Raw genomic sequence first — 13,048 nt, 5'->3', positions numbered from 1 at the left:
CTTATTCTGTAACTGACAGGCAGCCCCAGACTGTGTGGGTCAGGGATTCCGTGGGTGACTACAGAATTGGAAGGCTCTATTTCCTTTTATCATTTGGCAACCCAAAAATGGATAGTTAAATGAATAAATGAGCATGTGCAAATAGATGAGTGAAACTTGAGACTGTTTTCTCCATGTGGCTAAAGACTTTGAAATTTGTTTTGTCTCCAGTGCAAATATCATCCCTGCTACCCGGGCGTGCGCTGCGTGAACTTGGCGCCCGGCTTCAGATGTGACGCCTGCCCAGTGGGCTTCTCAGGGCCGGTGTTGCAGGGTGTTGGGATCAGTTTTGCCAAGTCAAACAAGCAGGTGGGCTGATGTCATGGTCTTCCTATTCATTTTTTATCTTAATTACCAACAGAAAAACTCTGATTGTTTCCCATCTCTTCCCGTATAACTCTTTGCCTCCTTGAACAGCCAATGCCATGTGGAATGTCATGGTGCACAATAAAGAGTTAGGACGCTTTCCCACTCATTTCTGGGCTTATACGTTCATGAAGTCTAGCAGGGAGCAAGCTGTTAAATTGGGATAATTGCGTATCACTAGCAAAACACTGAATGAGGTGATACTGAATATGTCGCTTGATTTCAGGCTTCTATTGTTGGTCGCCAGTGAGCATTTTGTCCTGCAGAATAACTTGAGAATCAGGGAAACAAATAAAAGCTTTGAAAAATCAGGTCACTTTTATGGAGCCATTGTTGCTGATCAGAAGCTGTTTTAGAGATGAGAGGATTTCAAGAGAGGAAATAATCCCCTGGGGAAACCCCCCTTCTTCTTATATAAGCTATAAATTGCCATAAAGTACTTGAGCACTTTGTGACAGTCTCCGTTTATTTCCAAATGTCCTACTATATCCTGGTCATTATTTAACTGACTGACTGTGAAATTCTTTTTGATGTTTTCAGCCCTTAAAAATGGTTGGTCTATAAATATATTTTACTACCTTAGGGAAATTATTACCTTTGAAGAAGGGCAGGAGTTCATTATTTCCTAGCTGCCTATCAAAGGATTCTAGAGGGCATCATTTTTTTAACTAGAGAAAGGATGCAAGCTAGACACATGTGAATGACAAGAAGCCATTCGGATAATGACCCAAAGTTTTTCCTCTCTCCTCTCATGACAAAATCTCCAAGACTAAACCAAGGAAAACAGACGAAACTGAAGGTGCTTTGTGTAAGCTGGAAGGAGCACTTCTTGGTGGATTGCCAGCAATATGGGAGACTGAACTGAAGTAGAAGGGAGCCACCTTGCTAAAATTTAATGACAAATTTAATGCATCCCTAATATCAGAAGAAATCAAAGAAAATGTGCAGATTCTAGAAACAAAAAGGGAACTCAAAGCCAGAGCTGTGGGTGGAAGCTGATGCCACAGCAGCTTGTGGGAGTGGGATTTGGGTGTAGGACCAAGGAGTGGGGAACGGGCTTTAGCACCTATGTGGGTACAGCAGATGTAGTCTTGAACCTTCAGAAAGACCTTATACTCCTGAATAAAGCCAGGAGCCTCAAAGGGCTGCCTTACCCAGTACTAAGAAATGGGAAAACTTTACCAGCCCCCAGATCAACAAGGAAGCTTGGTATCTCTGATTTGGAACATGGTTGACAGAAATGAAGGTTGCCCCGAACAAACCAAAGCTCCAAGCTTGTACCACATACGGTTGTGAGCTCCAAATCTAAGTTACACATATAATGCAGAAACACAAGCCAAAAAATGAATACAAAAACCAGCCACGGAGTAATAAAATCCCCAGGGCCCTGGCTAATGTCAAAGCCATGCCACTTTGTGAAGAGACTCCAAAACTCAGGGCCAGTCAAACGCCCACAGGCAAAAGTGGGGCCACCAAGGATATGCTCATCAACAAAAATGGCAATTTATATGAAGAGGCTACCATGAGGAAACATGATCAATAAAAAACAAGTTCAAAAGGATCAAGAGAAAAAGGGAGGAATGGATACCATAATTAAAGAACAGGGCAATGTCGGGGGAAGAAAGTAAGCAAGTTTGAAAAATAGCCATGTAAAATTTATTCAATGAAAGATATAATCATTGACATTAAAAACTCAATAGATGGGCAAGACAGATAACAGGGAATTTAGAGATTGGAAGATAGATCTAAGGAAGTCATCTAGAATGCAGCACAGAGAAATAAAGATATGGAAAATATAGATGAGAGATTAAGAGTCAAAAGAGGAGATTAACTATGTATGACTCCACTCATATGTGGAAGTTAAACATGTGGACAAAGAGAACAGATTAGTGGTTACCAGGGGAAATGGGGGTTGGGGGGGGCACAAAAGGTGAAGGGGTGCACTTACATGACTGACAAACAATAATGTACAACTGACATTTCACAAGGTTGTAAACTATCATAATCTCAATAAAAAGTTAAAAAAAAAGAAGAGAGTAATAAGAAAGCCCAGTGTTTGTTTAATTGTTTAATTGTAGTTCCAAAGAAAGAATAGAAAGAATTGGAGCAGAGGGAAGCTGAGAATTTTCCAGAAATGAAGAAAGATAGGAATCCTCAGATAGAAGAAGTACACTAAGTCCCAAGCAGGATAAAGAAGAACCTTCTTGACTGAAAAAGTTGTGGAACAGGTTAATCATACAAGTTGTCTTTTCTGAGCAACTTTAAATACCAAGTAGGCAGCTATCACTTGGAATTAGGGTAACTACGGACGGGTACAAACACAGGGAGATGGCTGAAATGATGCTCTAATTACCGTCTACCTGAAATTCCATATCTTCACTTCACACAAAGATATCAAAACAAAGCAAAATTTATTTGCCTTTCTCCTTAAACAGAGTGTCTCTTTAAACCTTTCTGCACTAGGTCTGCGCTGATATTGATGAGTGTCGAAATGGAGCATGCGTTCTCAATTCCATCTGTGTTAACACTTTGGTAAGTGTTTCTCATGGCTGTTGTTATCGAAGCAAACCAGTTATTAAAACAAGGGTATGTTTATAAATCATAACCGCAAAACATGTACAACATGTGGGCATAATATATCTGGCAAATGAGGATAAAAGTTTGTGCTGAAAAAGTTTTTAGTCTAAGAGTAATTTTATAAGTAATTTTTTATATAAAAATAATTTTATAGGCGCTAGCCTGGTAGCATAGTGGTCAGGTTCACACACTCCACTTAGGCAGCCCGGGGTTTGCAGGTTCAGATCCTGGGCACCAACCTACACACCACTCATGAAGCCATGCTGTGGCAGCATCCCACATGCAAAATAGAGGGAGATTGGTACAGGTATTAGCTCAGCAACAATCTTCCTCAAGCAAAAAGGGGAGAATTGACAACAGATGTTAGCCCAGGGTCAATCTTCCTCACCAAAAAAAAAAAAGAAGAATTATTTTATAAATGCCAAACTTGTTCTTTATCTTCTATCAAAGTTGCAATGTTGGGCTTTTAAGATAAATGATTGAATAAAATATTATTGTTCTTGCATTTTAAAAATATGAAGAGCTTCTTAGTTTATATTAATAGTTCAGTATTCCAGAATATAGCCAGCCCTGTTGATCTAGTGGTTAAGATTTGGCACTCTCACTGCTGCAGTCTGGGTTCATTTCCTGGTCAGGGAACCACACAATCCGTCTGTTGACTGTCACACCACAGGGGCTGCATGTTACTGTGATGCTGAAAGACACGCCACCAGGATTTCAAATAACAGCAGGCTCACCCATGGTGGGCAGGTTTCAGTGGACCCTCCAGATTAAGTCAGACTAGGAAGAAGGACCTGGCCGCCCACTTCTGAAAAATTGGCCGCTCCAAGATGATAGGTGTAGCAGAGTGGACTGTCAGGAAAGATCTACTGGTCCCATGTGTACTGCTTCTAACTTAGCACATGTCCTCGGGAAAGTATTAATCTCTAGGTTCCTGGTTTCCTTGTATTTACAAGCATTTTCTAAAGATCAAGTCACTTATTTTAATCCTCGCAGCAACCCTGTCAATGGGCATTATTATTATCCGCATTTTACAGTTGAAGAAACTGAGGCACAGAAAAGTTAAGTAATTAGGCTAAGGCCACACATCTCATAAGACTTCCAGTCTGGCTGCAGAGCCTCTGTTCTTATCCACAATGCCTTACTACCTAGGAATATACAGGGATTTATTGCTTCTTAGCTTTTCACCAGGACAAAGCTAGTCTGCAGAAGTAGATATGGGAGACATTGACATAAAGGTAATCACTAAAGCCACCCAGGGAGAAGGAAAGGAGACAGTGGAAGTGCCTAGAAAGTAGAACTCCAGAGAACCTCACAAACGAAGCAGACGAAGGAGAAAGAACAGAAGCCAAGAATAGGAGGCAGCTGACCAGTGGAGAATCCAGTGAGGCGGGTAGATCCAGAAAGGTCATTGAAGGGCATCCTTGGGTTTGGCGATTGAGAGTCATAAGTGACTAAAATCCCTGACTTGTACACGTTACATGAGTGTCTTCTGTGATATGTAAATTTTATCTCAGGAAAGCTGTTTAAGAACAAGTCTTGCCTGGCTGTGGAGGTGCCGTTGCCATGGGGCTGACAGCTCATTTGCCAGGTTTCTTCCGTAGCAGCCCACCTCATCAAGAATTCTCAGTGCAGGGCCACCAACATCACCAACATTTCTCTGTACACCTGTTCGTTTTCTCTCAATTGTAAAAAAGCCAAAGGAGCAGTAAAAGAGAAAATTTCTAACTGGCTTTTTAATCCAACCATCTCCCCTGTCCCCAGAGGAAAGCCTCTCACTGGGACTTTCAGCCCTTTCCCCCTCCGCCCCCCATAGCAGAGCTGGCAAGTCAAAGTGATGGTGGTTCCCTGTCTAGCCTTATTCTGCATCAGTTCTGTTCCTTCACGGCTGCATCTTCCAATCTGGTGGCATCTTCCCCAACATTCATACCATCTTATAAGACGTACACGGAAGCAGAGAGGCAGGCATGGGTCTCCCTTAGTCCTGGCATCGCTGAGGACATAGAAACATAAACACCATCATGGTACCTTTGCTCACAGTTCCAAGCCCCTGGCTCATCGTCTTGTCCTTGCTCCCTGCAGGGGTCTTATCGCTGTGGGCCTTGTAAACCAGGGTACACTGGCGATCAGACAAGGGGATGCAAAATTGAAAGAAACTGCAGGAATCCAGAACTGAATCCTTGCAGCGTGAACGCGCAGTGCATCGAAGGGAGGCAGGGGGATGTGACGTGCGTGGTAAGTTGTTTGTTACTTGCTTTATCATTTTTGCCTCATCCATTTTAAACACCACCCCTCCCTGATTTCTACTTGCTTCAGGGTAAATGCACTCAAAAATGGAAACATTTCGGTCAAGATAAACAGAGGATGTAATAGGAACAGGGTCATCAATTGAGTTTGTGGGGAGCAACCTGAAGTCCATCTAACCATCAGTTGCCTTTTCTGTCCCTCTTGGCCGTGGGTCAACACCATCCCCTTGGGCACCTCAGTGGTGGAGCCCCAGCTCCCAAGCGCCCTCTGTGGAAAGCCCGAGAAGTGAGCAGCACGAGGTGAAGGAGTCTCCTTCCCTCTCTTCCGTCTCCTGCCCTTGCTTCTTTATATGATTTATTAGTGTACTGCTGTCATTTCTAATTGGCCTCACACTTTCGAAATCTGACCCAATACTCCAGGAGGTGGGTGGCACTGGAGAGGTGGTGGGTCGTATAAACCCTCAGAGGGAAACCTCCCGTCTCCCGCTGGTGAGTGGGTGAGGGCGGAGGGCGCCATGCTGTGTCCGCCCCCATCTAGATTCAGGAATAGCTAAGTGGGTGGTCACTCTTCTTCCTGTGCATTTCCCAGCCCTGGAGCCAAAATGGGAAGGAGAAGGCTGGGACGAGAACAGGCCAGTCACTGCCTGAATTGGGTCTCACGCCAGGCGTGTTTAGTGGGCCCTTGGTAAAGAAGGCGGCTCGTTCCTGCCATCCACTCCCAAACCCCAGGCTCCTGAGTCCCTGGGGATTCTAGGCACGAATGAATCAGCCATCTTCAGCTGCACACCTCCTCCTTCCTTCCCAGTGAGCCAGGCCCTTGGCAGGTGGCCCTTCAGAGGCTGAGACTCACAGGTACATGCTGATAACCTCCGAGCAGCAGGATGGATTCTGGGAGACTTTTTCCCTCTTCTTTATATCTCAAACTTAGACTTCTTTATCTTTATGCTGGCAAAATTTTCTACAGTGAGCATATCACTTTTCAAATAGGAAAAATGAGAAGAATCAAAACTAAGTAAAAGAAATAAATGTAATGAGGTCAGCTCTCTCCAGCAATATAGGTAGTCTGTAACAAGGTCCTGAGGAAGCAGCGAGCTAGGGTGGAGGGGGGAAAAAGCCAACAATTTCCCTCATTCCTGTTGCTCGCGCGTGTTTATTACCATTGAGAGGCAAGTGTATATCTATGTTTAAATCCTCATTTTCTGTGAACAAATTAACAACTTCCCTGGGATGGTGGGTGATGGGGCTCTTAATATGTTTTTGAAATTGTAATAAGGCACAACGACAGATGGTAAAGGATTAATACGCTTGGTGTGACTACTAAAATAACGTAATCTGCCAGAAAATGGCTCATTAAAAATGTATTTGTTCCTAGAGGGAATTTTTTCTTCATTAAAATGAGTCAAGGACCATACCCCACGGCTGAGCCTTCCAGGCCTTCTGAAGGCCCTGCTGAAGCAATTGAGCGGAAATAGGGGTAGTTTTGGGAGGGCTGCCTTTGGAATCCTGCCTCCTAAATCTCTGGTTGCAGAAGGAGAGCGCAGATGATTAAGAACAGGCAGGCTGCAGCTTAGAAAGTCACCAGTCTTAAATCACCTTATTTTGATTAGTGAGGTCAGGAAATTTAATATTGACTCATGTAAGGTTTCCTTTCCTTTGCCCCTGACTCTGTTCCCCTCAGACTCTTCCCTCTCCCTGCCTTTCTGGTTCTCTTTTATTTTCTAGGCCCCCTTCTCCCCTGTTCTTTCTGCTCTTCTGCCACCCCTCCTCTTCCTGGGCTGAGCTCCCAGGGACCCCTCATCCCCAGGACACCACTTGTGGAATGACTTCCTTTCTCTGGTTTCTCAGCCATCCTTTAACTAGGCCAACGAGGGTACAGAATGTCAGAGGAGGAGCTCAGTGTGCGCATCAACCAAATAGAAATGGCGAAAGACAGTGACCAGGACGAGCCTGAGTTCAAGTCCCAGCTCTGAGACTTTGTGCAAGGGACTTAACCACTCTGAGCCTAGTTGCCCTTTTTGTAAAATGGGATAAGGATGACCTTGCAGCATCAGTGTAGGCATTGGAGAACATGGTTATAGAGTCTGGTTTGGCATAACTGTTATTTTAATGCCTGTTCTGCTGACAGCGAAGGCTTGTTCCCAGCGGCTGATGTTAAGAGCCCACCTGGAGGGTGGTAGGGTAAGAGCCCACCCCTCCAGGGAATAGAGAACGTGCACACCCTGCACTGCGCCTGTGAGAACCTTCTTCTGTTAAAAGAAAAGGGTATGAACCGAGGTACAGCACCTCGGAAAGTTCCTCCTTTGGTGGAGATTGATCGAGAAGACTGTTAGATTCAGAGATATGACTGTGGCCCAAGAAGATAAGGAAAGTGCCACATAGGCCACTCCACCCGTTCACGCATTCATTCCCACTGGGAGAAGACAGTTGACCATAATATGGGGGACATTTTGACAATAACTCAAAATTACAAATACAAATACCCTTTGAACCAGGAATCATCCCACTTTGAACCATCCCACTAAGAAACTGGTACATGTGCAGAATGACAAATGTACTAGAATTATTTATGGCAGCACTGTTTGCAATAGAAAAAGATTTTAAAAACCTGACATCCACCAGGAGAGGACTGGTTGAATTAATTGAGGCAGACGCATACCACACCTTATGTATGATACATCCATGGCCAAAAAGAATGACATGAATCCACGTGGAGTGATATGGAAAGAGCTCCAAGATACAATGTTAATTGAAAAAAATCAAGGTGAGGGTGGGGGGAGGGCACAAAGGGTGAAGTGGTGCACCTACAACAAGACTAACAGTAATGTACAACTGAAATTTCACAACGTTGTAAACTATCATAATCTTAATAAAAAGTGAAAAAAAATCAAGGTGCACCACTGTGTATGTGTGTGCTACAGACTGTGTTAAAGGAAAAAAAGAGAGTGTGCCTGTGCATTTGCTTGACTAAGCACAGCGTGTCTCAGAAAGTGTACATGAGAACAGATCGCCCTGATTTCCTGAGCCGAGGGAACAGGTGTGGAAAGGAGTTTCACTATATCTCCCTTTATATTTTTTGAATTTTGAACCATTAGACTGTTCAAAAACAACCTGATGGTTTTAAAATCCTACCCAACAAAGCTTTCTGGCTCTGAGCCCTCCCTCTGGGGATGCACACACAGGAGCGAGGCCCTTGTTAGCCACCAGCTTCCCACCAGGCTCAGCTTCGCAGGCCTCTGATGGCCTTTCCCTTCACAGTGCGGAGTCGGTTGGGCTGGTGATGGATACATCTGTGGAAAGGATGTGGACATCGACAGTTACCCTGATGAGGAACTGCCATGCTCTGCCAGGAACTGTAAGAAGGTAAGGAGGACAAGCAGGAAAAAAGACACACACGAACACACATACACTTGGCTTCCCAAGGGCACATCTTATCTGGGGGAGAGGTTCTGTGGGTTCCATTTAAAACTGCATTTTTAAAGTAGCTGCATCTAAATGTAGCAAAACAGTCACCAACGACGAAGCCAGGCAGCCTTGGTCAGTTTCAAGGTCAGAAATAGTTTTTGGCTTAAGACAGATGTAGATGGGAGTCGGGGAAATAGGGAGAAGGTGGTAAAAGGGTACCAACTTTCAGTTATAGGTTGAATAAGGTCTGAGGATCTAATGTAGAACATGGTGACTATAGCTGATAACACTGCATTGTATAATTGAAATATGCTAAGGGAGTAGAACTTAAATGTTCTCTGCCCCAAAAAGGGGGGGGCATAATATGTGTGGTGATGGATGTGTTATTCAACTCGAGGGGGGAAATCCTTTCACAGTATACATGTATATCAAATCATCACATTGTACACTTTAAATATCTTACAATTTCACCTGTCAGTTATCTCTCTATAAAGCTGAAAAAAACAAAAAGACAGATGTGGATTTCTCTCTGAGCTGTGTTTTCCCCCCCTTAGGACAACTGCAAGTATGTGCCAAATTCTGGCCAAGAAGATGCAGACAGAGATGGCATTGGAGATGCTTGTGATGAGGATGCTGATGGAGATGGGGTCCTGAATGAGCAGGTACCTGCTTTGCTGGGAAGGCCTGTGAATTGCCACATACTAGGGGTGATGGAATAAAGTCCATGAAGTCAACTGTTTATATTCATCATCCCAAATGTTAGTTTCAATGCATGCATTCCCTTAGCACTGCAACTTTGTATTCTAAGATTCTCAAATGTTTAAAATATGAAACTGACAAACTTGGGCCTCCTGAGTTCTGACAACTCATGACGATGGGGGTGGAGGTTGGGCGGCATCCACCACACGACTGCGCACACAGGAGGGATTCAGTGAAAGTCTGAGTAAATGTTCAGTCTTCTGATCCTTTAGGATAACTGTGTCCTGACTCACAACATGGACCAAAGGAACAGTGACAAAGACATCTTTGGGGATGCCTGTGACAACTGCCGGAATGTCCTAAATAATGACCAGAAAGACACTGATGGGGATGGAAAAGGGGATGCCTGTGATGATGACATGGATGGCGATGGTGGGTTTGTCTTGCTTTGTCTTTTTGGGGGGACTCATTTGTCTGTTCGCCCTTGTTCTCTGCTAGGAGCAGGAATGGACCGACTGACTCACGGAGCCTTCCCGCTCCAGGTGGTTCCAACACAGCCTGTGCCTGGGGGACCTGAGGTCCACTTGTTTCTGTGGAAGGAGATTCCACAGCCCACTCTCCTTTTGAATAACCCTGGGTGTTTCTGCAACTCTACATCATTGCCAGAACCCTTGTAGGAGTCCCTTCAGGCAGTGTCTTTCAGGGCTGTGTCTTTGTAGGGCATCTGTCTTCCAGATTGTACCTTTGCCCACTCCTCACCGTCCCTTTCCCACGTGAGAGTCCTGGAAATGGAGAATTGAACTAGGGGGATTGAACAGGGCCACAGGCTACCGCCTCCGAGTCAGGCTCCTGCTGCAGAGAACCAGGCATTTGCCAGACATGGACATCCCCTGCCTGTTCTGGGAAGGGCTGTGGAGGCAGGGCGGCTGCATCACCCGGCTCCAGGGTCTGCTGAAGGGGCCTCCTGTTGTGGTCTGTGTGCATGGCGCCCCCTGGAGCCTCACAGGACTTGAGGAAGGACATTTGTTCCTGTATAGCTTCCATAACACATAGATGACTATCATCAAAGTGCAGGTGGCTCCAATAGTTTCTGAAAAACATCACATGACAACGTCTTGAAGGAAACTCCTTTTAGAAATGCACTCCCCACCCCAGTGGTGTGCTGGTAAACCAGCTCAACAAAACATACACAAAAAGCTCCGAGTTGTAGCATTTGCCAGTTTCCATGATGTAACTACCACTCCCACCATCGCTGATTTCAAGCTAACAGTGCGAGATGACAGGACTGAAGGGGAAGCTGGGAAGAGAGGGTCACAATGGGCCAGCTCCAGCATACCCCTGCCGGAGCCCTTGGTCTCAGTCACAGCTCACATGCCCACAGGTGCTCCCTCTCCAGGCGTGGCCCACCTAGCCCTTGGGACCCACTCCTCTGGTTGCAGTGACAGCCCTTGCTGTGTTGGACAAATTATAACTCACTGAATAAATGCCTCAAATCACCCTTCGTTTTCAAGTCACCCAGAACCCATCCTTTGACGCTACGTCCAGATAACTGCTAAAAACACAGTGGCTGTCTGAGGGTGGCCCCGGCAGAGGCCACTACTGCCTGTGTGCAGGCCTGATCGCCACAGCACCTGCAAGTCTGTGTCCCAGACCTCTCTGGGGTCTTTGCCTGCCTCAAGGAAGCATTCGTTTCTCATAGGAATAAAAAACATTCTGGACAACTGCCCCAAAGCTCCCAATCGTGACCAACAGGACAAGGATGGTGATGGCGTGGGGGATGCCTGCGACAGTTGTCCTGATGTCAGCAACCCTAACCAGGTTAGTAGGATACAGGGAATGCAGTCTCTGGGCTGAATTCCATACGCAAAGATTCACTGAAGACCAATATCTAAAATCACAGTACAGCCCGCCGGCTCAGTTCTTTGCTGTTGCTGCATACCTAACAGAGCAGAGGGGGTGAAATTGCATACTTCAGGCCCAGAGGTGACAGGAAGGACATTACAGGAGATCTGAGGCCCTCTGGACTAATCTCCCAGGCTGGCTGTAGATAGCCTATGGCATTAATAATATGAGTTTAATGATGCCCAAAACAAATTTTTTCTGCAGACAAGAAAATATTATGTGGAAATTAACTGTTTAGTCCCCAAACCCCTACACAGCCTGTGTGTGGACGTTTCAGATTAAGTTCAGTAGCGATGTGGTGTTCCCCTCTCACTCCTCCTTCCTGTCTGGATAATTGGCTGTGATGGGTCATGGGTTTTCTAAGCCCTGAGAGAGGGAGTCATTGTTCCCTCTGTGACTCACTCCCATGCCGGCTCCACTCCAACATGCAGAAGCACATCACCACCAGAGTGCCTCGTCCCCGTGCCTGTGGCTGGCTCCCCTCCGACCCGTGCCAGAGTTCCGCATCTCCACCTGCAGCCACGCTGCCCTGGTGCCCTTCCCAACCAGCTCGTCTGGTGTGTAGGCAGCCCATCCATGGAGCTTGATATTTTGGAAGGCCTTTTGTGAAAGTTCAGCATTGTGCCTACATTGATATGGTGTTGTCCTTTTGCAGTTTTGCATCACCCCAATTCCAGAGATCCAGTGAGGATGGACCAGGTCTGCCTCCTCTGGAACATTCTGTGCATGCAGGCCCAGGGATAAGTAACAACACATTCTGTTCTCTTTGCAGTCTGATGTGGATAACGACCTGGTTGGGGACTCCTGTGACACCAACCAGGACAGGTATGGCACATCTCCCAGCGGCACAGGGCCAGATGTGCTCTTTCTTTCAGAGCTTTCTGCTGCCACCATGCTTTGGGATCTCTCTGGGTAGACTGAGCTGCTCAGGGGACAACAGCCCTGCCTCCTTGAAAGTTCTGCATGGGGGTCACAGTATCAGGAGGGGCCACTAGGCACTCTAGCAAGTGAGATTCTATTACAAGACAGGCAGCATAGCATCTCGCTGCAGAGATGGGCTCTGGAGTGACACAGTTCTGTTTAAGTCCCAGCTCCTTCACTGACAAACAGCCGGCCTTAGGCAACTTACCTAATCTCTCTGTGCCTCGATTCTCTCATCCGTAAAAGGGGAATGACACGGAAGGTAGCGCATAGGACTGTTGTGAAAATTAACCGAGTTAATTTATGAAGAGTGCATATTACAGTTTCCATTCCATTGACAGCACTCTGCAGGTATTCGCTCTTTTACTATTCTACTTTCAGCACAGGAAAGCTTCTCCATTGTCCCGAAATAGAAAGCTGTCAGTTTGCTGAGAGATCACTGTTATTTCATTGTCCTTAGGATTTTTTCTTTCAGTCTCCTTTATTTGAGTGGAATTGTTCTATGCAAATGAATGTTGTCAGCCCTGCTCGCCCCACATGGATGGAGCCCTTTGTTAGGACACACGGCTGGATCAGATGCCGTAAGAACATCACCAAAAACACAGACGTGTGCAGCTCTGCCCCAGAGGCCCTGCGGTCCCCCACTCTTCACCCTTTCATCTCTGTAGGGAATCCTTATAGAGGCAGTGGGCCAGGATGAGAGGCAGGGATTCTGAAAGGCAAAGCGGAAAGGAACATAGCTTGCCCTTCTCAACCTCTTCTGAGAGGTTGCCCTGCAGACAGCGGTTCTCAAGCCAAACCTTGCTCAAGGACAACTCCTATAAAGTCCCCTCTCCGTCCTTGTGCTCAGTGTCCTTGCTGCAAAGTACATGCTCAGCAAGTGAACTTAAACACAT

General features: G+C 45.9%; 1 protein-coding gene across 1 annotated transcript in view; it reads left to right on the top strand.

Annotated features, from left to right (window-relative positions):
• The window catches only part of THBS4 (thrombospondin 4), a 42,763-nt gene that overhangs the window by 22,295 nt on the left and 7,420 nt on the right, over positions 1 to 13,048 (top strand). The window contains exons 8-15 of the mRNA XM_070571539.1: positions 211 to 348; positions 2,869 to 2,937; positions 5,065 to 5,217; positions 8,484 to 8,588; positions 9,185 to 9,292; positions 9,602 to 9,761; positions 11,029 to 11,147; positions 12,004 to 12,056. Of these exons, the coding sequence (XP_070427640.1) occupies positions 211 to 348; positions 2,869 to 2,937; positions 5,065 to 5,217; positions 8,484 to 8,588; positions 9,185 to 9,292; positions 9,602 to 9,761; positions 11,029 to 11,147; positions 12,004 to 12,056 (905 nt within the window). The remainder of the gene's footprint in view (positions 1 to 210; positions 349 to 2,868; positions 2,938 to 5,064; positions 5,218 to 8,483; positions 8,589 to 9,184; positions 9,293 to 9,601; positions 9,762 to 11,028; positions 11,148 to 12,003; positions 12,057 to 13,048) is intronic.

Source organism: Equus przewalskii, chromosome 13, assembly GCF_037783145.1.
Source record: "Equus przewalskii isolate Varuska chromosome 13, EquPr2, whole genome shotgun sequence".
Taxonomy (NCBI): domain Eukaryota; kingdom Metazoa; phylum Chordata; class Mammalia; order Perissodactyla; family Equidae; genus Equus; species Equus przewalskii.
This window is presented reverse-complemented; position numbering and strand designations above follow the sequence as displayed.